At 48.9% G+C, this 26905-nt stretch overlaps 1 protein-coding gene across 1 annotated transcript in view; it reads left to right on the plus strand.

Moving 5' to 3' along the window:
• LOC122394521 overlaps positions 1-26905 on the plus strand; it is a 30412-nt gene that overhangs the window by 2028 nt on the left and 1479 nt on the right. Inside the window, exons 2-6 of the mRNA XM_043391445.1 lie at positions 14702-14814; positions 15129-15302; positions 18167-18767; positions 22884-23030; positions 26449-26592. Of these exons, the coding sequence (XP_043247380.1) occupies positions 14703-14814; positions 15129-15302; positions 18167-18767; positions 22884-23030; positions 26449-26592 (1178 nt within the window). The 5' untranslated portion in view covers position 14702. The remainder of the gene's footprint in view (positions 1-14701; positions 14815-15128; positions 15303-18166; positions 18768-22883; positions 23031-26448; positions 26593-26905) is intronic.

Below are 26905 nucleotides of genomic sequence, written 5' to 3' on the forward strand. Positions count from 1 at the left end.
CTACTGGTTGACCTGACCTGACCTGACCCGACCTGGACTAAATGCATGAAGACATCATCTGTGATCAAAACTCACATGATATCATTTGGATCAGCACCCCGAAAAACTGCATAGCAGCCACACTTTACGACGTTCTAACAGGTCCCGATTTTCCCGATTTTCGGGTCATTGACCTGACCTGGAGGGTCACCCGATGACCTAGGACATTAAAATTGGATATCATCGGCTTCCTCTCGTGACGGGCAGCACGCTCGTTTTTTCCGCGAAGCTCTAGCTCGATCAGGGGCCAAACGCGAGGGGGGGGGTCGTACCAACCCCCCCTTGTGCCGTCGAAGGACGCAAAATGGCCTGTGCCGGCGAGTGTTAAGGTCCTAGGTCGTCATCACTTGACCTTCCAGGTCAGGTCAATGACCCAAAAGTCGGGAAAATCGAGACCTGTTAGAGCATCGTAAAGGGTGGCTGCTATGTTTTTTCGGGGTGATGATCACGAATATCATGTTAGTTATGATAATAGATGATGTCTTCATGCATTTAGGCCAGGTCGGGTCAGGTCAGGTCAGGTCAACCAGTAAGGGTTTTGCCGGGTGTTCGTAGTAGGTGGCAACCGCCTCTGACAGCCTCGTAACATGTTACGAAGGCACCAAAACTACTTCGCAAACGGTCAAATGGTTGCTAAATTCGAATTTAGCTCCAAAAACTAGCCTAGAATCTTATAGAACTCGAAAATGTGAACCGAGGTCATCAAAGGTAAATGACCTGACCTGACCTTCCGGTGACCTTGACACCCACCCTAATGCATGGGAGCAACATCATATCCCATGTTTGAACGTTTGAAACCACGAAAAGACTGCAAACGAGCGGCTAATGCGAGGCGACATGCGCCGAATCGCAATCCCGGCCAAACATGGTGCCATGGTGCTAGGCCGCCGGTGCATCTGAAAGAACTGTGGGTGCCCCTGACAAGCCTGAAGTTCCAACGACAGGCCCGTGGTGCCCCTGACAGGCCCATGATGCCCTTGCGAGGCCGTTGGTGTCCCTGCTAGGCCGGTGGTGCCTCTGCTAGGCCGCTGGTGCCCCTGGGCCCTGAGAGGACTGTGGTGCTCCTGACAAGCCTGGAGTGTCCCCGACAGGCACGTGGTGCCACTTACAGGCCCAAGATGTCCCTGCAAGGCCGGTGGTGCCCCTGCCAGGCATGTGGTGTCCCTGCTAGGCCTCTGGTTCCCCTGACAGGCCTGTGGTGTCCCTTGGCCCTGACAAGCTTGAGGTGCCCCCGACAGGCCCGTGGTGTCGCTGACAGGTCCGTGGTGCCCTTGCTAGGCCTGTGGTGCCTCTGGCAGGCCTGTGGTGCCCCTGGCGGGCCTGTGGTGGTATCCCTGACAGGCCCAAGGTGGCGCCCCTGCGAGGCCGGTGGGGCCTCTGGCAGGTCTGTGGTGCCCCTGGCAGACCTATGGTGCTCTTCCTAGGTCGATGGTGCTCCCAACAGGTCTGTGGTGCCCCTGACAGGCCGGTGGTGCCCCAGGCAGGCCTGTGGTGTCCCCGGGCCAAAGGGGGCGGGGGTCATAACCCATATGACCCACCATTGGATCCACCACTGGTCATTACTTGCAGACTGACTCATTTGACATCCATTGCAAAACAAGTCACAGTTGTATGTTTGTCACCGTGTTCCTTTATGCCCATTTTTATAGTGGGCACATCTCGACGACTGGGGGGGCAATTCTGTTGAGTGCGGGGGCATTTGCCCCCCCAGTTAACATGTTAAAATAGGCCCTGAGAGATAGGGACCACGCTGGTCCCACCCTGCAAGTAAAGGGAAGAATTTTCTTGAACACCACAAAGCTGCGGGGGTTGCGACCAGGATAAATGGTGGTTTCTGAGCCTGGCCGCAAACTTGGCTATCTTAACTCAAAACTAATGTTAAGGTGGGAGGGTCCCTTTAAGATAAGCAATGATATTAGCCGTTTTCAAGACGGGCTGTTTGACGAATGCACCTAATTTAACCAAATCTGCACCAAATCTCTTAAAAGAGATTGTAAAATTACAATAAGTATCTTCATATCATGCATTTATTTTAGTGTTTTAATGAAAAATAATGTCTGATAATTTGAAAAAATGGGTATATAGGTACCTAAGCATCTGAGCAACCCAAACTGATAACTTTTAAGAAACACACTGAGCCTAATTTGACCAAATCTACACCAAATCTGCACCTAATTTGTACCAACTTTGTGCCAGATGGCCGTCGTGAAAACGGCTATTATTGACCGAATTTTCTTACATATGAACAATGTTATGTTATTTGAGCATTACACCTATTGCGGATATGATTTAATTAAACTCATCAAAATGGCATTGCGTCACGACCAGGCTCGTAAACGGTTGCATTTGACCATACTTCTTGTATTTCCATAAATCACCAACAGGCTTACACTTAACCCTCGCATGTGTGCGGCGTTTGCCAGCTTCTAATGTGTAGGGGGGGGGGGGGGGGTCGGTTGGACCCCCCCCTTGCCGTTTGGCCCCTGATCGAGCTAGAGCTTCGCGGAAAAAACGAGCGTGTTGCCCGTCACGAGACGAAGCCGATGATACCCAATTTTAAGGTCCTAGGTCATTGGTTGACCTTCCAGGTCAGGTCAATGACCCAAAGTCGGGAAAATCGGGACCTGTTAGAAAGTCGTAAAGTGTGGCTGCTAAGGGGTTTTTCGGGGTGCTGATCACGAATATCGTGTTAGTTTTGATCACAGATGATGTCTTGAAGCATTTAGACCAGGTCGTGTCAGGTCAGGTCAGGTCAACCAGTAGGCGTCGTGACGGGTATTCGTAATACGTGTCAACCGCCTCTGACAGCTTCGTAACATGTTACGAAGTCACCAAAACTACTTCGTAAATGTTCAAATGGTTGCTAAATTCGAATTCAGCTCCAAAAACTAGCCTAGAAACATGTAAAACTCGAAAAAGTGACCCGAGGTCACCCGAGGTCACCAAAGGTCAATGACCTGACCTGACCTTCAGGTGACCTTGACACACACGGGAGTAACATCAAATCACATGTTTGAACGTTTAAAACCACGAAAAGCTTGCAAACACGCGGCTAGTGCGAGCCGACATACGCGAAATCGCGATTCCGGCCAAACATGGTCTCGGAAAAGAGGTCACAGGTCAAAGGTCATTTGGGTCAGGGTCATGAAATTTTCAGGGTAGGTGTAAAATTGATCAATGCGAGGGTACTGAAAGTTTCGTCGCGATCGGCCGCTTTTTACGCGAGTTATTCGCGAAAAACCATGGGGGGGGGTCCATCCGACCCCCCCCCTACACATGCGAGGGTTAATGACAGGTGAAGTTACACTACTTTATTGACTGTTAAATTGATACCAAAAATATTGTCCAGCGGCAATGATTGGAACTGGGAGGTTCCTTTTCCTATTCTTTTACCTCCGCATTCATATTACGGCCACAGGGCTCCGAACATAAGTCATTAATCATCTCTGACCGTAATTGACTCATTAGCCCTCGAGCACGTGACCGGGGGCGGGCTCACTCACTACCCAGCCAGCAATTCGTCCGGGATGCGGTTGGGGACGGTCGGGATAGACTCCGGATGTCCCGACTTGTCCCTACCGGGTTGGGTAGGCTTGGGTTGTCCCAATCGACACCGGACCTCGATGGCCGGCGGTAGGGGCGACTCGGGATTTCCGGACCGCATGCTTAATCGGTTGGGACGCGGTACGGATAGCCCAATCGAATCCCATGTTTAAGACAGGCTTGTTATTTACGTTGTTATCCCAACCGATCTGAGAAGGCGCTTCGGGCACCATATCCGGTGGCCCAGAAAGCCTGGAAAAGCAATCAAATGGGCCACGTGCAGGCAGACGCGTCCTCTGAGCGCCGCGGCCAGTCTAGCTGCCGCGTTGGTCAAGTGTCGATCCCTCCTTTGAGCTGCTGCCTTAGGATATTGCTTTTGAACTGGCTCTAGCAAGCGGTCGGTTCAACTGTTGTCGTTGCAGGGAAATCAGTCCGTCTTTGAGAACAGGGTGAGTATAGTGCACACTTCATCCGTGATGTAGTGAGCGGGAAAGCTATAGGTGATATAAATTTTTATGTTCGTTGTGGTTGTACGGCATGTGAATTTCACTCGTGCTGTCGCATGTTTGATCAGTTATCATGGGCAGAAGATGTTTGGTCTCATTGTCTAGTGTCGTTGGTTGCATTGTAGGCTTGAAACCTGAATTACCAGGCATACCATTTGAAATGTCAGATGTGGGTTATTTCTTAGTGATTTTTAGTGTGTCCCAGACTTTGATTAATTACCTCTTGGTCATTTTCAGATGCTCTCTTCGCACAGTGGTGAACCGCCCGACCAGATGCCAGCCGTCTACATAGTTTCGCGGTGGCTCTCTGAAGCCCGTGACGGCACACGGACACACTGTCCGCAGAGGAGCCGACACGAACAAGGCGCAGGCCTGCTATAATGACTGTGAACACCGGAAGTGAGTCCGCTGTGCCAGCGTCTTGCAGCGGCGCTAAGATGTTGGCCGACGCCACGAATGTGCTGGCCAGGCTGTGAATTTGTAAAAATTTGACCTGTGTGCAACCAGTAAATTTGTGAATATATTTCAGTGTCCAATGTAATTCATTTTGTCGTGCAGGCATTATAAAGGTTGAATTGGAGAATAATGAAGAGGCGAGGGGGTTGCGGTGGCGCAAGCAAAGTGGTCGCATCTGCATAACAGCAATCTGCGGTTATAAGACTGCGGTTAATATGCCAGATACCTGCGGTATTCCCGAACCGGCCGTGCGGGCCGAGTTGGGACATCCCGATCGGGATCGGAGTTCATCGCTTGTTAAAGGGACCCTCCCACCTTAACATTAGTTTTGAGTTGAGATAGCCAAATTGGTGGCCATGGCCTGCAAATACCGGTTTGGGCACTCACAACATCGACAAATGCTTTAATTCGGAGATATGGAATTTCAAACTTGCAGTTTTCGGATTCTAAGGGGCTAGTGCATTGGTATGCCCCCTTAGAATTTGTGACGTCAGCGGAGATCTAACGATTTTTAAATCTTTTACTAAAACGTTTGGTAGCACGCGGTGGTATATGCTGCTTTGCGCGCAACAAATGCCGCACTTTCAAATAAAGTCGCTAGGAACAGCGGAGATCCCAAAAAGTAAACAAAAGTAAAGGTCTAATATCTTGAAAACCGGTGAATATTTTTCGATGAAATTTGGTAGATATTGGTTTTTGCTCTTTCTGAGCCGAGCGACATCACTTTCATGCCATTTCATTAACTTTTTTGAAGGTGGGAGGGTCCCTTTAAAATGCCATAAGGCGGTTCGGATGCGTGCGGGATTTCCGAACCGGTTGTGCGGGGAGATTTGGAGACTCCCGATCGGGATCGGAGTTAAGCGCTTGTTAAAACGTCATAAGGCGGTCCGGATACGTGCCGGATCTCCCAACCGACCGTGCGGGGTAGGTTGGGATATCCGGACCGTCAGCCCGTACAAAGTGTCTCATTTCCCAATCCCGTCCCACTCCGGTCCCGATCGGGGTGGTGCGGGCTGAGTCCGAAAAACCCGATCGGGAACGGAGTGGGATTGCTGGCTGGGATATGGGTCACGTGATCGGCTGTGGCGCCCGGTGTGACGGGTCGAAGTGCTTCCGTCGGCCCGCGGACGTCTGCTCGAGCGGCCTTCACTGTAAAAAAATTCACTAGCTAATTTTGAAATTAGGCATTTTTTACGAGTGCCTCCCTTGCTCCTCGTTACAACATATATGGACATTAGTAGTCAGAGCCATGCACGTTAACAATGCCGCTTGTGGAACAAATGCCTACGAGCGAGAACATGTTCAGGAACCTAATTTTGCGCAGTGTTAATGAACTACGCACAGCCTCACAGTGTTACCCGCCGTTGGCTTGTTCTCGGCCAGTTTTTAGCGTGTCCCTCAATTAGGTCATTTCGCTATTAGCTCAGCTGACGAGGCCCCGGCTGGCACCTACTAAACGGATAACCTTGCGTGCAACCCCGCTTGTTGTCACGAACGCCTGCAGCTGGTAAACGTGCTGGCAAGCTTGCGTGGTAAGCGGCTTCGGATGGCTATGAGGATGTGCCTCATAGCTATCCTCGTCGCATGTTACAACCTAGGAGTCTGTGGCTGCTTTCAGAAGGAGTCCCCCCCCCCCGCTTCCGGGAGCCGGCGTCCATTTTGTGTTGCGTCGCCATTGCTGTGTGTGTCTGCCCAACTGCTCTTTGGCTTGATTGAAGGTGAGGCATCTTGTATCATTTGTGCTGTGTGCTCAACAAAAAGGTTGTCCATTTGTAAACAAAAGTTATTATGTTGTTGAGCTTCTTAGAAGATGTATAGTATCGCATAATGTTGCCCGTCGTTGGCAGAAGTGCGCCGGTATCGTCTATCCAAGTCAGAATAGCTATATGTTTGGGATTTACGCTAGCTTGTGGCAGGAGTATATCACTTTATTCAACTTATATTTAATCATTTTCCAGATTGGTATGCCTTATGATAATAATAATGTTAATATTGTTTTTTCACCCATTACAGACTTCTCTGGTGAAGAATGGGGCCATGTATGTCCTGGCCTATACCTGCACCCCGCGACTGCCGCCGGTGCAGAGCTAATGAAAAAATCACAATTGTTTGATGGTGGTTATTTAAGAAACCTTATTGAAAATTATTCAGTTAGTTGTTGTTGTTGTTGTTGTTGTTAAAGTTATAGTTATTGTCCTGGCGTTGTTATTGTTCTCGTTCTCGTTCTCGTGCCCGAATAAATGTGCTGCAGCGCTACTCAGTCTGTTTACTTGCGGGTGGCGGTCGAGAGTCGGGGGCACTGGTCGACGGAATTCCGTCGATGGAATTCCGTCGACCGTGCCTCGACCCCGAAGGCCAGTAGTGGTACTAGTTAACTAGTGCCACTAATGGCCTTGAGCTAGTACCATTACTAGCCTTGGGGGCTAGTACCATTACTGGGTATCGATTAGTAGGTAGTGGCTAGTTACCTTACCAGGCAGGGGCTGTTATGACACCTAGTAGACGCACTACCCACGCTATTTACGTGCGTGTTGTCAAACTAGGTGGAGCACGGTGGTCGTATGCATACGAGGCACAGCCTTGTCGAACAAGCTTGTTACTCGGCAACTAGCCTAAAATTAGCCAAATTTACACGCTCCTGCAATGTTATTTTTGCGCTGAGAATTCCTCTACGAGGGGCTTGTAAGTTTTTTTTACAGTGTTGGGCGATGGGAGCTGGCCCACTGATCCAGAACTGAGGCGGTGATTGTGTAGAATAGTGGCTGGCGAACAGATTTGATGTGATTGTGTTCCACTGTCTGAGATGTAAGACATGTGCCGCCGGCACTGTGTTATTGATGGAGTCTGTGTTATTGATGTTATTGATTGATGGAGATGTGTTATTGATCAATGCCGCCGGCACTGATGTTATTGAACTAGCTTGCCTAAATTGGACATCACAGATTAATTATCGTTATGAAGAAAGAAAAGAAAGCGACAGCAAAGAAAGAAAAGATTCGGTTTCAATGACATGTCTATTGGCAGTAGTTAACAACGTCAATATCCTTTTCGGCTTTCGATGCAGTTATGTCAATAAAACACATCTGCTGTTCCAGTCACATTAATGCCCAAACTCATAATTCCGTGGGATACTTTGCGTCTTTGCCCTCCCGTTATCGCTGTTACTTCAGGCTGGCCACGCGTTCCTGTGTGATGCCTTATTCATCGTCGTCTCTGCGAAGAGAGCAGCGAACGGTTTAATCTATTACATTTGATGTCGGGCTTACAGTTGAGGTCGGGTCCTCTGATCTTACTTCTGATCATACATTTCATATTTCCTCCGATTTGGTGCATCTTGACGGTGCAGTTTTGTCGGCATTAATACTAATGCGCCGTTTTCAAAAGGTGGCCGCTGGTGGCTGCCCCTATTCACCTGACAGAAGGAGAGAGTGGCTCCACCGGGCCGCAGGGGTGACTCCATACAGCTATCGCGGCCATCCGTCCGTCCCGGAGCACCCCATTCGTCAGACGCGACGTCCCTCTCGGCCTGGCCGCAGCCTGGTCCTCTAGGACTCCCTCCCTCCCTCCTCTGTCTGTCTGTCTGTCTGTCTGTCTGTCTGTCTGTCTGTCTGTCTGTCTGTCTGTCTGTCTGTCTGTCTGTCTGTCTGTCTGTCTGTCTGTCTGTATGTGTGTCTGTCTGTCTGTCTGTCTGTCTGTCTGTCTGTCTGTCTGTCTGTCTGTCTGTCTGTCTGTCTGTCTGTCCGTCTGTCTGTCTCTCTGTCTGTCTCTCTCTCTCTCCCTCTCTCTCTCTTTTCTCTCTCTCTCTCTCTCTCTCTCCGTTCTCTTCCTTCCCTCACTCCCTCTCTTCCTCTGTCCTCTAACCCTTATTTCACTCTGCGTCCTCTCCCGGTGATGGACACGCAACTGATTTCTCAGTAAGCCATGCCACCGCGTTTCCCTCCACTGCACCCAAGACTGCAATCTGAAGAGTCCTTCAACCACACACTCATTGTGCCTTGTCACTTATGTTCATCGTTCAAATACTACATGAAGCGTGTTCGGCTAGGTATACCAGGGCCATTTGGACATTTCGTGATTTGCTTTATTTGCTTTTGCCCCCGATATGTTGTTTACTTTTACATTCAATTTCCGAGATTTTTCATTTTTTACACTTTCCCTCAATCTGTCTTAGTGACTTCCCATTACATTCTCAAAGTCTTTCTATGTTCCACTTCTCTCTTCCCTTCTTCAGGTCACTCTCATTACCTCTCTCCCTGGTTATAAAGATGTTTCTCCTCTCACCACCCTCCCACCCTCTTCCATGCTGCACAAAACTGTATGATGGGTGATCGGACCACCTCGTCAGGCCTCCCGAGAAAGCTGCTCCTCCTCAGGGGCTGTCGGCAAGTCTGAGATGTTACGCTCACGCTCCGACAGGGTAGGTCTCAGAGGTCGGCTGCTACTGCATGGGAAATGTCACAGAGGTCGTGTATTGACACTAATGACAAACAAAGATCACATGCTGACACTAATGACACACTGAGCTATGTCAGTTAGTGACTTGAACGACGCCCCGAGTTTGGCAAGGGTTCGGTGCCCGGACTGGCAAGTGCCCCTCGGACCATGCTCGGAACATGTGGCCGTCCCGCGGCTTCCGTCCGTCTCAACTCTCCGGAGCTAGCAAAAGCCCACTATTGCTCGGATATATCCTCCAGACGTACCCGCTCGGTCCAGTGACTGTTCTACAGTCAGTCCTAGTGATATGCAATTATGCTTATAGCCTCTGGCCGGTCTAGTCTTCAGTGACTAATCTATCAATCCCAGTGACTGGCCTCGGCTCTATGTACTATCACGGCGCTCTCCCACCTGCGGTCAGTTTCCGTGGCGCTCCGTGAACGTTACCGTGATGCCGTCACACACAGTCACGGTCAGTTTCCGACAGGTGCCCTTCTCCTTCGGTCCGGCCTTGGCTACCGCCCAGCCCCGCCCCGCCGCGGCTCGTCCGAACCACGCCGGTTACACCCGGACCGTACGCCACAGACCCACTTTCGTTCTCGACACCACCGACCGAGCGGCGATGGCCATTTGGCGCCGCTACTACTATGGACGTCAAACCCCTTGAGACCCCACTTTTTTGCGATAATTTTTAAATGCGTCAACTCTCGTTGACAATATTCTGGCAATGTGTGTTTCAGAACCTGCCGAAACTTTTATTACTTAGGTATTTTGACGCCAAACGATTATTAAAGGTACTTCTCATTCACTCGTAATGTTAAATTTCACGGAACGAATCCGCTGTTTGGGTAGAGGCTACGCGCTCATGGGGCGGAGCCACGTAATGACGTCAGCGCTAAGCTCCGCCCTACCCCTCCGGCGCTCCTTGCCCGGCGACCGGTCACTCGCGTCTCTCGCTCCATTCAGGCTTGATGGTGGGCGGTAGCTGGTAGCGGTAGCGGGCGCTGGTAGATGGTATTTAGAGCAGATGGCGCTGGTGGCGGGGCTAGAGTGTGGCCGAGCGCAAGCCTCTGCCCGGGCCTGAATTGACCTTAACATTACGAGTGAATGAGAAGTACCTTCCATAATCGTTTGGCGTCAAAATACCTTAGTAATAAAAGTTTCGGCAGGTTCTGAAACATACATTGCCAGAATATTGTCAACGAAAGTTGACGCATTTAAAAATTATCGCAAAAAAGTGGGGTCTCAAGGGGTTTGACGTCCATAGTAGTCGGCCCTTGCGCTCCCGGACCGGGGGCATAGTACGGCAACACCGTGCAAACGCATTTAAAACTCAAGATGGGCATTATTTAGGTACAGCGGAGGTGCGCCTAGCCATTTCTGGGCTTTAGAGAAATCAACAAACGTGATGTTTGTCCATCCATCAGAAGGCCGGGAGCAAGCGCATTGATGATTGCCCACATTAACGTCAAATAAGCCGTCCCACCATCACCCCAGAGGCACGTCGAACTGCTCCATTTGTGCCTTTATCACGCGTTGCGGTCCCAAATTCCCCGAATCTCTGACGAGTCTCACTCTGTCACTTGTGTTTCGGTGACCTCCATATCACAAAACTCACGTGCCGCTATCTCTGGATGCCGAACGGATCCTCTCTCAGAGGGGTAGCGCGGCGAAAGTGACCTCACCGTTCGGACGGGCGCACCGGGGCCAGGGAAGTCCACTCCTCCGCGCAACTAATGGGGCGGCTTTGGGCCGGTCCGTGTCGTAACATCTCCCCAGGGGACCCTCGGGTGACGGATATTACGAGTGTATATGGTAGGGGACGGCTGAAATGGACCGGAATGGAAAAGTGCTGGTGAGGGTTTCAAACAAAAAGTGTTGATTTCGCATTGGGTTGGGAGTTGAAATGCTGACCACCGGAGCAGTTCAGCGTATTACTCGCATAGCAAAAAGCCGTGCTCAACCAGTAAATTTAGGCTACGTCTGTGTTGTCATGTGTAGGGGTCGGTTAATTCACAGTTATCCTTTGGACATTGTTGCAAAACCATGATATACCAATGCGCATTTGCCGACTTTGACCATCATACCGGAAATTGTGTCTTCGCGGCAGTTGACCTCGAAAACGGCATTTGACCATGGAGGTCAATAGCAAGATCTCTCGCTAGATCGTCCTTCGCGCTTTATTTGCTGTGAACAATGAAACACTGCGTCCTAGACGTTTTTTATCCGACACCCTGGTCCCATCATTAGACGCTATCGATTTAATTTCTTTCTTGTGTCACAACTACAATAGACTTTCACCGCGCTCCAGACTATACTGAGACATGGGATGCTGGAACACTGCCAAATTATACCGGGGCAGGAGAAAGAGGAACTGTGAACACTGCCTGGATTGCAAGTACTACTCGGTGAATATCTGAGAAGATGCCTAAAAGCTGCCAGCTAACACCATGAAACGGCTAAAGTTGGAAATATCCTGACTTTTTATACTTCAAGTCATGCAAAAATGAGGACCATTTTTATTGTAAACATTGAATTATTCCAAAAAGAATCCTTGTAAGTAAGTTTAGTTGGTTTCAATCACCAGTAGGTATCATTTGCAATGTGTTCAAGTTACGTGTTAGGAAGGTAACACGTAACTTGGAAGGTTATTTCAATGAGGCCTGGGTCCAGCGTCGGACTGTGCGGCTCGGTGTACACACGTATAGTTAGCAGGTGCAGCGCCTCTCATCTGCCGACTCCTCCCCACCCTTTTCACCCAGCAGCCTTCTGAATGCTGACTACCGACCTACATCACACACTCGCACACGTCCCGTTGGCGCCGCAGTCGACAGCGCACGTACTGCAGTGGCCGTCACACACTGAGCTACAACCGCTGCCGGCTCCCGAGGGCCCTTCATTTTCACTCATCATCGCGGCGCGGAAGGCGGTCAGACCAGCCGGCCCCATCCGCGGCCCGGGCGACGCCGACACCGCACAAAAGCGCACGTGCACAGGCAGAGGGTGGTATAGACTGTAATCCCGGGACCCTCGGCTCGGTATCGTTGGAAGCAGCTCTCGAGTCTCGATCTTAGCAACTCTCCGCAGCAGATCTCGATAGCAAGGCTCATTACCACCTCCGATAACGGTTTTTGACAAGACAGCCTTTGAAAGCACCAGCTTCAGGTAGTCTTCGCCAAGAGGGCGCCAAGAGTCCTTTTTCAAGAGTCAGTGAGAAGGACGTCTCGTGTTTTGGGAGCACGTGACTCCGTGACTGAAATGAGAGGCATCCCGCCCGCTGGGGGCGGCTGTCGAGGGGAATATGAAGTAGACAGCTCATTCAGAGGAAGTCGCACTTGGTACTGAAAGTGGTGGAGGGAGAGCGAGGCAGATCAAACAAAGCTGCCACTCTCCTGAAGAGGATGAAGTGGTAGTCCTGTGGACAGACGCGATATATGAGTGCAGTTCCCAGCCAGATGGGAAAGTGTAAGGATGTGCACTGCTTCCGGGAGGTCAAGACACGTAACCCTCCATTTAAAACACGTGAACGGTCACCGCTGCAGTCTTTAGTTTCATGTTCCGTTCTTAGTTCCATTCAGCAAGTTTTTTTTTTGTCGTCAAATTGGGACCTATATAGGCTTTTGCATGTTGCACCTAGTTAATTTAACTTTTGAGTTGCTTTAATTATATGTCTCACATTATTCATATCGCTCAGAAAACAAAATAAATAAGCCAGTTTTATTCATTTTTATCTCGCTTATCTAATTTCCTTATATCTTCAACTGAACAGTTAATCATTGTTAATATCACTAATGCTTAAACAAACTAAGAGTGAAACGAAAGTTAAGGTTCAATCGTAAAGGGCCTCAAAGATTACAGGTGTAAAGATGTTTAAATATTATGTGACTTCTACTGCACACAAGTGGGACGCGCCTCGAGCGCTAAAAATGTCTGACACCATCCCCACGCGACATCCCAAAGCCCACAGCGGCCATATCGCACACGATCCGCATTATCCCCTCATCGAGCGTCCATCAATTACTCCGACTTAGAAAGCCAGACGCCGTAACCGTGGACTTAGCAACACACGAAACGGGTCATCAGGATCTGACCCCGGAGCTCTGGAGCTCAGAGGCGCCGAGTTAGTGTACTGTGCTGCGCTGCGGTCGCCATCCCGACCGGCTTCTCTATGCTTTATGCCCATCTTATCGCTCACTTTTCCCACAGCAGGCCCGTCCCCCATCTCCTTGCTCCTCCTCAAAGCATCCCGTCCCATCTTCCTGCCTTTCCCCATAGTATCCCCGTCTCCCGTCTACCAGTGCTCATCTCTAAAATATTTTCTTCTCACGTCATCCCCCTGCCCACCGGCCACCCCCACAACATCTCTCCATCTCTCATTGTTCCCCGGAGCACTAGCGCCAGCTCCAGCTCCACTGGCAGCTCCAGCGCCAGCTCCATTGCCAGCCTCTCCGGGTATCGTGACCAGCGCCAGCAAGCAGCTGCAATTATCTAGAAACTATCACTGCGGGCACCCGCTAAAAGAATTAGCCAGCTCCTCCCGAGGCGGCAATGCTTTTTACGGGCTAACTCGACTTTACGGCGTCTTAACCAACTGCTTGATGCTGAATTGCATCCAGGGTCATTGTGTCTGAGAATGTGTCACTTAATCTTCAACTTTCTTGGCTTATGAGTTCCACTGCAATGCGATTAGCTTTATTGACATGACGTTATACGTAGCCTAAAAACCAAGTGGTCGCTTCTAGGACACGTGGGCTATTTTGCATTTCTATCAGCTAACACGTCCTACATAAAAAAGATGCCTATAGGACGGCACCAGAAAGGCACTATTCTAGTACCGGTAGTCTGGCGCAGATGAACCGTCATCGTCACCGATATTGCGACATCAATGCCGCCAGGCAGAGCCGTAAACTGTAAGCGACCCTCTCCTGGGTCACATGATCTAACACCATGTGATCAGTGAACAGTGAACCGTGTCTCCATGGAGATACTAAGCACAATACAGCTTCCTGAAATCTCGGGAATCAGCTAATTCGACGGGAAAGTGGGCTTCAGCTGTAGTGGAGGAGACGGCGCATGTCAGGCGTTAATGATCCGATTGTTTTCTCAGGCGGCGATAGTGTTACGTTGGATGACGTCAATGGTAGAGTGTTGACAATCTGTCAGACTGTGAAGGGTTTGTAACTGACTGGAACGGGTTTGTAAATAAGGGGAACGGATTGTAAACGACGGAACACGGGTTGTAAACTTCACACGTGTGTGTAAATGACGGGAAGGGAGCCACACACGCGCGCGCCAACGCTATGACGAGAGGCGGCAGGAGTGACGTGTGCGATGCAGGAGTGACGTGTGCTTTCTTTCTTTCTTTCTTTCTTTCTTTCTTTCTTTCTTTCTTTCTTTCTTTCTTTCTTTCTTTCTTTCTTTCTTTCTTTCTTTCTTTCTTTCTTTCTTTCTTTCTCTCTTTCTTTATCTCTTTCTCTCTCTCTTTCTCTCTCTCTCTCACTCTCTCTCTCTCTCTCTCTCTCTCTCTCTCTCTCTCTCTCTCTCTCTCTCTCTCTCTCTCTCTCTCTCTCTCTCATCCCACCTCTTTTCTCTATCGATCTATGTATTCTTCCCTCCGAACTATAATCGAATCGTATTTGTTGCAACAAGCCCCATCTCCCAACAATAACATTTTCCGGCAAATATGTATTGCATAAGTGTGACTTCCTAATTTTTCGTTGCAGGATGTCTCCCTCTCCACTGCTCTTAGGATGTCTCCTAGCGGTTATGATGACCCCAATTGCCACATCTGACCTCGAAGACCTCTACCGACATAACGTTAATGCCACATCAGCAGGTGAAGTCTCAATTTCGACTACGACTGCAGCGCATGAGCAAAAATGTATATCCTGTTTACCTATATAATTTAGCCTTTACATCACGGCCGCTTTTACCCAAATGGATTTTGTGAAGGTATTATTTTGCGGTAGGTTTAGATTACTAATTTCTCAGATATTATTTCTCTCAAATAAAAAAGTTTATTTTTTTCTCAAATATTAGGCTGGGATGATCAACTTATTACTCATGGTCACCGCCGATTACACGTTTGAATGTTCATTTATTAAGTATCAGTTCTGCTTTGTCTGACACATTTTGACATCGATCTTTCAGGAAATGAGTCACACAGCCGCGAGAAGCGGTTCATCGCCTACAACTACGACGAGAAGCGGATAACGTTCCCGCCCGGCACGGTGTTCGTGCTGACGCCGACTCTGCTGGTGCCCTTCCTGAGGAACCTGCCCGACGGCTACTCATCTGACATGACCATCTCGGTGCCGTTCAAAAGTGAGCTCCATTCTAATTCTACGAATCCGATATAACGACCATCTCGGTGCCAATTAAACGATAGGCTCTATGTGTATGTTAAAGGGACCCTCCCACCTTCAAAAAAGTTTATAAATTGGCATGAAAGTGATGTCGCTCGGTTCAGAAAGAGCGAAAACGAATATCTACCAAATTTCACCGAAAAATATTCACCGGTTTTCAAGATATTAGACTTTTACTTTTGTTTACTTTTTTGGGATCTCCGCTGTTTCTAGCGACTTTATTTTAGAAGTGCGGCGTTTGCGGCAGATGTTGCGCGCAAATAGCATATACCACCGCGTGCTACAAAACGTTTTAGTCAAACATTTAAAAATCGTTAGATATTTGCGCTGACGTCACACATTCAGAGGGGTATTCCTAAGCATTAGCCCCTCTGAATCAAAATGCTGCAATTTTGAAATTCAATATTTCCGATTTAAGGCATTTCTCGATGTTGTGAGTGCCGAAACCGGTAATTGTGAGCCAGGGACCCCATTTTGGCTATCTCAACTCAAATCTAATGTTAAGGTGGGAGGGTCCCTTTAAGTTGAAAGCTAACACACTTATTACATAGGACTTGAACTGAAGCATTACATTGTAATTAACTGTCCATCATTTTCGTGACCTTTTCTTTGTCAGCTAAGCACTTAATATTTCCCTATTACTCTCTATTCAATATTGCATACATTCTGTAAAGTGCAATATTGATCGATTAGGGCATGTCTACTGCACAGCCGCGTATGCTCCCTGCTTGGTATTCCTCGCATCATACCCTGTGCATTGTCTTGCTGCCTGCCCAGCGCAGTTGCAAAACTCTCCGAACTCCACAGTTCCCCTTCCGTGCGCTGCCCGTCCACCCTGCATCCTGATGCACCCTCCCTGCCCCTATACTGCCCCACATACCGCGTGCATCTCTCTTCGCACATCTTTGTGTGAGCCACAGACGGTGAAAGTTTGCGCTGCAACCGCCGCCGCTGTGCTCCTCCTTCAAAGTGACCAGGATGAATGATGCCCGTCTTCCCCACCGTGCACCATTCATAATGCATTGCTTTAAACGTTCCACAGTTTTCTGAGAATCTGTGCACATAATGTCAGTTTAGGAGAGACGAGGGCTCCCTCCGTTGAGATACGCTGAACTTTAGACAAGCGTCCATTAATATGAGCTCCCTCCATTTTGGTAGTTCGTGCAGGATACCAAATGACGAGGGGACGTTATATGACGGCCCCCTCTTTGTCCCCTCCTTGATAATGGACCACCCTTGGGCTGCAACTTGGTCCCTGCTTTAAATGCTAGGCATCAAGCGGTGGTCGAAACAGCTGACATAACCATAGAAGTGCTTCGGATTTACCAGTTAGACCAAATGTCATGTCACCAAAGGTCATCCAAAGGTCAATTGCTCCTCATGTGACAATGGGTCTGTTCCAGTCGCACTTTCAAACACCTCTAAACTCCTCCAAGAGCAAGATAGACGAGGTTGGAGCAGGGCCCTCCTTGGCTTTGTAGGGGCTAGAGCTGCCACTGGAACAGGGAAGCAATCCTGAAGGACTTTAGAGGTGTTAGAGGAAGTGCGACTGGAACAGACCCAATACTTTATATCGGGCTGCAGGAATCCCTTTCGCCACTCGAGCGGAGCATTCCCACTTGTTTCGTTGCCGGCTTCAGGTCGGCTTTACGACATTGCAGCTCGGCGCGATTAAGTTAGTAAATTGCGCGATTGAAGCGTTATATCGATGGCCACAGAATTCCTCGAGCCAGTCAGGGTGTGAGCTTTTCAGCGCTTGGTCTCACTGCCTTGCATAACCATGGCGGCCAGTAGCGAATTGACTCAATGTAACACGTTAGAACAGCAGCTTCCCTATAAATTCCCCTTGAACTATGAAGGTATTGATATATGGTGTAGTAATGCTATTAATAACAAATGCAAAGCTCAAAAGGTGTTCCCTGTTTTCAAAATATCATGTCTTAAAGGGAGCCTCCCACCTTAACATTAGATTTGAGTTGAGATAGCCAAAATGGGGTCCCTGGCTCACAATTACCGGTTTCGGCACCCACAACATCGAGAAATGCCTTAAATCGGAAATATTGAATTTCAAAATTGCAGCATTTTGATTCAGAGGGGCTAATGCATAGGAATACCCCTCTGAATGTGTGACGTCAGCGCAGATATCTAACGATTTTTAAATGTTTGACTAAAACGTTTTGTAGCACGCGGTGGTATATGCTGCTTTGCGCGCAACAAGTGCCGCACTTTCAAATAAATTCGCTAGGAACAGCGGAGATTCCAAAAAGTAAACAAAAGTAAAAGTCTAATATCTTGAAAACCGGTGGATATTTTTCGATGAAATTTGGTAGATATTCGTTTTCACTCTTTCTGAAACGAGCGACATCACTTTCATGCCAATTCATTTACTTTTTTGAAGGTGGGAGGGTCCCTTTAACCGGTATTTTACTATTTCATTATTCTCTTTTTATGTACTAGCAACCGTGTTATATTATTTATCCCACAATGCTATCTCACATGTTTATCACAGTATCGTTGCCATCACATTATATATATTAGAGTACATTTTCATTACCCTCTTCAGTTATTAGCCATTGACACTCTTATAGATACTCCACATTCCACAACCGGACGTAGCCTGACCCATGAACACAGACATAGACAATAGACATAGGCTCTGACATTCCCGACAAAACATAGAGGTACAAATATTTAACTTAGATTGGTGCAAAATAATAAACTGCCTAAATTAAAGCACTTCTCTGGGGCCCTCTTTTATACCTGCAGTGACATTAGCATCCATTTCTACCCGAAATTAACGTCATCCTCCTGTGTACCCCTTAGTGACGTTCGACGACTTCGGGATCACGGACGAGTTCAACCCGTGGGGTCTGATCCCGGGCATCTCAATCACGGCCGGTCGTGAAAACGCGGGCGAGGAGGGCAGAGAGAACGACGGACAGGACCCCGCCGCTGCCGACGGTGGAGGCGAGGGAGACGGTCAGGCGCCGGCCGACTATGATTACCCCGACTACCCGACCGGGGCTAGCGGCTCGGGGGCGAGCGGAGCGGCAGGACATGCTGGACAGCCTGCCGGACATCCTGCCGGACAGCCTGCCGGACAGCCTGCCGGACAGCCTGCGGGACATCCTGCGGGACACCCCGCGGGGCACCCTGCCGGACAGCCCGCCGGACATGGTGGTCAGAGTGCGGGACACTCGGACGGTCTGGGCGGGTTTCTGGCCGTGTTCGGAGGCGGTGGACACAACGGACACGGTGGATACGGCGGTGGATACAGCGGTGGACACGGTGGATACGGATCCAGCGAGCAGGCCAACCACTACTACCGCACGGCACGCTCCCACCAGCACCACCGCGAGGAGCACCAGCACCGGCGCTTCAAGAGGAGCCGCGAGAACTACAACCCGCACCCGCTGGGTGACAGGTAAGAACTGCAACCCGCACCCGCTTGGGTGCAGGTACGGCCTTGGTGACAGGACAGGTGACCTTAACACCGTTGGAAACAGGTTAGAGCCTCAACCCGAACTTGTTGGGTGACAGGTAATAAGAACTGCAACCCTCTGGATAAGTGCAAGCTAACAAACTGCACCTCTTAGAATTCAGATAAGTCGCGTAGTGCATATATCTCTCGGAGATGGTGAGAAGTACAACCCCGACGACACTTGAGACAAAAAAGCATAGCCCTGTTATTTTTTTTGGGGGGGGACAGAACCACTATTCAAACATCATGCCGACATTAAATAACGCATTCATTGTGAAATTTTTAAAATAACCGCTTATTGCCATCGTTTAAAGGCAATTCTTGATCTCATATGACGAGTTTGCTCGCGACTATTGCGCACGTGGTATTCATTGGCTGTAAAACACGACCTCACAAGTACAGGCCGATCGCCGGGACGGTCCTACTAGGTGTGCGTGACTACCGGTCTTTAAGCAGGAAGAGTATGATTAACGGAGCTGTTGAGACGGACAGTCTCTATATTCTCTAGTCCAGCCCTGTTGCGAGCTCTGTGGACAGTGACCCTCTCAGCAGTTGACTAGCACTGCATTCTGGGTCATCTGCAGCCTTTATCGGCGAAAGCTCTCCGCGCGGTCACAGGGTTTGATGCTGGCTGTCGGGGATCTCCAGCTTCACTTGGCCTTGAATAGACCGAGTGCAGAGGCTGGCGACATGATCAATAGGCGACATGAATATGATCCTACTGTGCTAGGTAATATGCACCTTGGCGCCAGCTGAAGTGCTGCTCTGAAACTGTACCGATGGATATAATAACGTAATTACGGGCGAGCGAGCGCAGCGAGCTAAGTGAGTCTTTTCAATATAACGGAAAAATCTCAGTATGAGCGGCCCGGCCCGGCCCGGCCCGGCCTGTAACGTTTTTGAGAGGCTTATATCTCAGCAACCGCTGGACCGATTGGCCTGTGATCTTTTTTGTTGGGTAGCCCCATCCCTTCTACCCCGTAATTGACTACTTTTGATACATCTCAGTGACCGTCGTGGCACGTGCCACGTGAAAAGTCAAGGGTGTTCAAGCTGTTTTGCAAAATTAGTGATTTTGAGAGGCTCATATCTCAGCAGCCGCTTGGGCGATTGACTTGCGGTAATTTTTGTAGGGTAGCAGCATCCCTTCTACCCAAAATAGGATACTCTCGATGCATGTGGGTCACCCCCAGTGCACGTGCAAAATACAACAATAAGAGGTGCCAAATTTGTTCCCATTTCAGTAACTCGGTAATTACTGGGGCGATTTCGCTGAAACTTGGCATACAGGTAGGCACCCACCAGGCAATGCATTCCCATGTGTTGCGATTAGGGTGCTACTGCACGTGCGCACGTGCAGGGGGCGTTTCCAGTTCTCGAGAACGGCTGGGCCGATTGCGCTCAAATTTGGTACACGGTTGGGGACCAGTTAGTAGGGTGCCGTGCAAAAGTCATTTTGGACCCCGTTTGCACGTGCGCACGTGCAGAATGCCGCTTCCAGATCTCAGGAACGGCTGGGCCGATTGCGTTCAAATTTGGCACACCGCTAGCCACCAGTTAGAAGGGTGCTTGGGCAAGCCCGTTGGAAGCACCCTCTCGCCCTTCTGCAGGTGCAGGGCTCACTATCTCGCTCGCTCGTTCCTCGCCCAAAAGGCGTTTTACTGGTATAGTTAGTTTTATAACGTAGCCTGCTTCTCGGTGGCTTCATAAGTTTTACTTTCATTAAATTTTAGAGAGAGCGAGAGAGAGAGCGAGAGAGAGAGAGAGAGAGAGAGAGAGAGAGAGGAGAGAGAGAGAGAGAGAGAGAGAGAGAGAGAGAGAGAGAGAGAGAGAGAGAGAGAGAGGAGAGAGAGAGAGAGAGAGAGAGAGAGAGAGTGCAAGGTCGTCGAGATAAATGCTCTGATCTCCATCCCTGAGCCTGGAAAATCAATTAACGTTCCTAACTTGATTCACCTTTTAACAGATCGACCACATCCTTACAGATCCGAACTGAAAGAGGCGCCATAAAACCTTCTGAACGCCTTCCGAAATGACTGATAGCCTCTTGTGGCGTTATCTCACTTTCTTCTTCATATCCGTAACTGGGTTAGGTCCCTTCTCGACTATTTACAGGCCTTTTCTCCGGCCGCTGTAATCTTGTTCCATCTCGGCACTGTCGCTGTGGCGGCGTCTGGATGTCGCTTTTCGACGACCTTCCCTCTCCAAATCCCCGACTCATTTACATGTTTCCCTACCGTCTCGAGCCGTGTGCTACTGACCGACTGGTGGTCCACCGAGCAGCGGGAGAAGCGCTCGGCAACACAGACGTGACCAAGTGCGTTAGGTCCGAGAAATGTCATAGAGAACATAGAAAACGATGTTACTTAATGACGTTATGGTAGCATCGGTTGATATGTTTCAATGTCTCAGGAGTCTTGTATGTACCATATTTTTGGTAGGCGTAATTGCCACAACCAAGACGATTGAATGTGTGGGCATTTGCTAATCAACCACCTTTTCTTGCCTCTTCTTGAGCATATCATCTGTCCTCCAAGGAGGATGACAGCTAATCCAGAAAAAGTCTTCACACGTTTTGTATGTCATTGAACACCAACAACTACGGACCGCCTTAAGCTCTTTCGATAAGTGTAGGCATCCTGTTAGTGTTCCATACAACACCACTACCCGTTTCAGCCACCACTTTCGCCCGGCGCAGTCCAGCCAGAGAGATAGATCGGCAGGGTGCACAGGTCCGTAACTAGCGAGGCGGAACAAGGTGCCCGTCCGAAACCGTATAAGCTACCGCACGAGACGGAATTCCCATCGGAGGAGTGGATATCGAGGGAGGGTATGACCCATGAGCCATAAGGTGGTATAATATGATAATTGGCCTGTCCGACAATCACAGTGTGTCTTGGCAACTACCTGCGGCTTCACAGCAGTTTTCCAAAGGGTTATAGCATCTTCTCGTCCATTTGGAAGTGGGATTGTTCACCCAAGCCGAGAATAGCTAACTTATTGCAGTAATCCCTGCAACAATGTCAGTTATTCTTCTCAAACGATGTTACGCGAATGTATGAAGTCGAGCTTCGACCTATAGTGATGCCACAGGTCAGTTGAATAGCTTGGTTGACGTCTGTTTATGACGAACCAAGTGATGCATAACATTAGAAATACAAAGCACCAACCTAAAGGATTCAAGCCTAATATGACGGCTAGGAATGACTGGCTACTTTATTTCCAGTTCGGCTACAAAGGACACCACATGTGACCCGGCTTTTGAATTCATATAAATTATGAAAGTCACGGTGTTAACAATGTCTTTATAGACTCGTTCGACTCTCACCTCCATCTTCTCTTTCTCTCTCCCCCCCCTCTCTCTCTCTCTCTCTCTCTCTCTCTCTCTCTCTCTCTCCCCTCTATCACCGACTTTAGTAACCAACTGCTAACGTGACCCCGGTCCGATCGATTATAAGTTCCGACTCCCGATCGCTTAAACCCAGGTCAGCCCGTCTCGGCACCATTGTCCTATACGAAAGCCACCCATCTCTCTGCTGGCGGCAGTCGGCAGATGACAGACCCGGAGGTCGGTGCCGTGCCTCAGGCCACGTCAGATGTCTGAGTACGACATATAGAGTTGGAGGTCACTGCCGACCCTCCGGCCCCGTCAGGTGGCAATATGTGCCAAGGGGCGGACCCGGATCACGGCGCTGACTCGGTCATGAGGGCACTCATGACTCTAGTGTCACTTGAACGGGAAGAGTACGCTCAGATAGACTGTCCCGACGGAAAGAGTACATACGCTAAGATATGGATGCACGTGATCAGGGCCTGGATGTTGTGGAGGCGTGGCAGCTAGGTAGGTACATACTTGCGATGCCGGTATGTCTGCAATTAATCTGTGCATATTTGATTTAAATGTACACGCACTGGGTAGGGCGAGTGGTTGTCTTTAGCCCAAACCATATGCGGATCTACCACATAAATAACAAAATACTTTCACTAAATAACACCAAGTCACCCGATCAAGCAGCCCCTTTCTCTCCCTGGACTGACCCGTACGCACCCCGCTGCTCGCAGGCTGGTCATGTTTGAGATGATCGAGGACTACCTGGGAAACCTGGGCCACGACGGAAAGGCCTGCCTGCTCCGCGCCATCTGCGAGACCAATGAGCACCCACTGCCCTACCACGGCCTCTTCGGAGAGTTTCTGCAGATGCTGTTCAGGTGAGCGCAGTCGCATACCTCCTGAGGTCTCAGAAGTCAGAGGACGTCTATCCTAGAGGTCAGTCTGTCTCAGAGGTCGATGGATCTCGGAGGGCCACCGGCCACCTGTCTTAGAGGTCAGTCTGTCTCAGAGGTCAGCCTGTCTTAGAGATCACACTGTAAAAAAATGTCACGAGCCAATTCTATGACAAGGAGTGGGTTACACGGTCGTCCATTGTACCTTGCTGTTATATATAGGGACATTATCAGCCTGAGAGTTGTTAGTTAAAGAGTGGCCTCGTGAAACAATTGGTTACAAACGGTAACCTAATAACTTAAATGCTTCCCTAACACCCCTTCCTGCTTATCAACAGATTTCGCGCTGTGTCGGAAAACTACGCATAGTCTCATAATTAAATCCGCCAGAAGCTTGTTGCATGCTAGTTACATGCGTGTTTCATTATCGTGTCATATTATTATTATGTCGGCTAATGAGGCACCGCCCTGCACGTGCTTTAAATATAATCCTGCGCACACGCCACCTAGTCGGAAACTCATCATCGGACTAGTCCTGGTAGGGTTTTCGTGTTGCCGAATGAGGCGAAGCGACTTTGATTCGGTAGTGCCTCATAAATCCCTGCTACGGTGAGCAGCGACGAGTCTGAGGCTGCTTCTAAAACGCGTCCTTCACTTCCGGCGCGGGGCCGTCATTTCCGGCCGCCATTGTTCAGTTCTGCGGCTGCCGGCGGTTGGTGCGGTTGTGTTGTGGCACGGTGCGTTGTGAAGTTCTCGGACTGGGATATTTTGAAGGTACGTTATATTGTATGATATTTACGTAGCAATGGGCGACATTTTATCTATTTTGTAATATTCTGAACACATGTTGCCTCATAGAATTCACCCCTTGACCGTTGTGGGCCACTGTTTCGTTTGAATTCCGACTATTGGAAGACGGACTTTCTTTCAGTTGCTGTCTAGCCTTTTTTTCCAAATGTGTAAGCTACATGTCATATTGCCTCACATTGATTTATCTTATACAAAAGTCAGTTGATGTAGATAATAAAGCCATCCTCACTGATATTTCAAAATCAGCAGTTAATTTTCTTTTCTGTTTGCAGAGTTGCTCAAAGTTGTGGGAGACTGAGGCATGAAGGTATACCGGAAGCCAGCGATATTTCTGTTGGTAAGCCTCGCCCAGAAAAAAATACTTGCTTGAATCTGCAAAGTATGGCAAATATTTGATTGCCTGCACAGTGCACAATGTACCTGACATGGCAGGATCAACTTGCTCACTCGCCTGTTGTAAGTGCCGTTGCGTCAGAGTCCGTGGAACTGCCCGATCGTGTCTCATGCAACCGTATTATTTTGTGAATGTTATTGGTGGTGACTCGAATCAGCTTTTGCACCACTCCACTATGATATTGTAATATGTATATATTTATATATTTTGTATCGTATGCTGATAAGTAATAAACGTTATTTTTGTGTGTGTGTTTTTTTTTTTTGTAACGTGGTTGGCACGCTGTCGTGGCTGTCGTTGGCCGGGTCGTCCACCAGTCGGAGGGGCGGCTGGGGAGGAGGAGAGGGGGGGGTGACGCAATTGAACTAGTAGGGGAGACCCGGGAGGTATGGGCCGGTTTTGTGAAAAGGCAATTTTCTTCCAGTGGGCTGTGGCTAGACTCGGTTTTTCACTCTGTGTACGTGGAATTGCCTTTCGCCTGCAACGTGTGCCTGATATTAGGCATCTGGGATCAACTATTTTGTCTCGAGATAACTTTCAATAAATCATGTGCTTTTTCGATCCATCAAAATACACCGGGAGGTATGGGCCATGGCCCGGGAGGTATGGGCCGGTGCCATGTTTCATATTCTTGTCTCGACAATAAGAATAATGCTCGTAGCTGGTATCTACCTTGATCTCTCTTAGAGCCCAGGAACCGCATAAGCGGCCAACAGCTTGCTTCATGGAGGCCTCTTGGGCCCATATGTATTTTGGTAAACACAATCATGCACCATGAACTAAGATCAATAATATTTTTCTGTTCGAATCAAATTTGTAGTTAAATTTTCGACCTTGCGCGACAAAAATAAAACTTATTGACGAGGACATTAAATGAAAGCATCTTTTTATTCTTTTAGGATCACCGGGGGTGGGTGGCCCGAACCTCCCGGTTAGGACGCCATAATGTGTGTAGCATCTCAGCTCATAATCTTGCAAGAAAGCTTCATATTGTCGATCCAGTCTTAATTTGCATGCTTTAAACTTTATATTAGCGAAGGTCTGACATCATAAAACGAGCCTGGTTCAAATTTATCACGAATTTTCTGTATGTACCGTATTTTACTCGAAGAGGGCAAAAACGCTTTATCACCGCTCATTGCCAAAGAAGACTGAGGAAGGCTTTGAAAATCACGTGGGATGTATAACGAAATGGCTGCTACCAGTTAACGCCGTCAAATGTGTAAAAATACGCAACACTTCTTCAAAACTGCGATGGCCCATACCTCCAGGGGGCCCATACCTCCCGGGTCTCCCCTATTACTACTGGGCAGCAATAGCAGGCGCTAGCTGGTTGGGTTACCAGGCGAGTCCTGCTAAGGAGCCTAATCGGCGTACCGATCTGCTGGTTTTGCCCTCGTTTTCAAACGAGGTACCGAATAACGAAACGAGGGGCTGACACGGGGGTGCTCGGTTTATGAGGCGTGGGCTTGTCATTTACTAACGAAACAAGCTTGTACCCTCTTACTAGCTAAATATGAGGCGATTTTTACACGTCGCTGCATGCTCATTTTTGCGCCAGCGGTTTTCCTACAAGGGGCTTGTAAGATTTTTTTACAGTGCAGACTGTCTCACCGGTCAGTCTATCTCAGAGACTCTGTTGCCTCAGATGCCCTAGTTGTCTCAGAGAACGCATCTCTCTCAGAGACCCGCCAGTCTCAGAGGCCTAATTGTCTCAGAGGCCTCTCTGTCTCGTTGGTCGGCCCGCCTCCCGCTCCAGGGGTGGGTGCGGCCTCTGACCAGAGAGGAGGCCTCCGCGGAATTTCGCCAGGCGCCGCGAGCCACGTGCACGTGATGTGGGTATCGATCAATGTTCACTCACTGGCCTTCATTGGCACTTAGATAAACGCTGGGTGTGTGAGGCACATTAATTTTGCGTTTGGTGCAGGAGCCTCGAAATGTGCCGTTGTTTTGAGTTTTGACACATTTATATATGAGAAAGCATTTTCTCCATAGTTAAATAATTAAAAGTTTCTATTTTTTTTTTTTAATGCCTTGCAGCCGAAGAATTCGAAGAAATACATCGGATTTTTAATGTAGGTCGATTGCTATTTATGCCCTTTTTCTTCATATCATGTACGAGTATCTAACGTCAATTAAAAACACATTTGTTGTTATTTTGACGATTTATCTCTCCATTCCATCCCCCCTCTCGTGCAGGGTGAGTCTCTCACCGTTCGCCGAAGACGTGCTCCCCGAGTATGTGAGAGCGGAGAAGACCGGCAGAGAGCGGGGCGCCTGCTACGAGTACTACCGCGACTGCAAGAAGTCGCTCTACTCCACGGTCACAGAGAACAAGTACAGGTCGGTGGGGACATCAGGTGCCGAGAGAGTGCAGGGGTCAGGGAGAGTAATGATACTGGCTTAATTTGGAACATCGTGATAGTTATTGTAATGAAAAATGTCAATTTCTAGCTTTCTTCATTCGCTTGAATGTGGTGGCCAAAATAGGCTGATAATGCTCGGCGTCGGCACGGAAATAGAGCGTAAACTTCAGTTGGGTTACCGATTATGCATTTTTTTTTTGTACACAGATAAGTGTTTTAAACTTTTTAATTGAGTGTTTATCCCGATGTTATCTTCGTAATTGGAATCGCATTCGCCTCGGCGATATCAC

The sequence above is a fragment of the Amphibalanus amphitrite genome, unplaced genomic scaffold (assembly GCF_019059575.1).
Source record: "Amphibalanus amphitrite isolate SeventyFive unplaced genomic scaffold, NRLGWU_Aamphi_draft 000596F_arrow, whole genome shotgun sequence".
Lineage (NCBI taxonomy): Eukaryota > Metazoa > Arthropoda > Thecostraca > Balanomorpha > Balanidae > Amphibalanus > Amphibalanus amphitrite.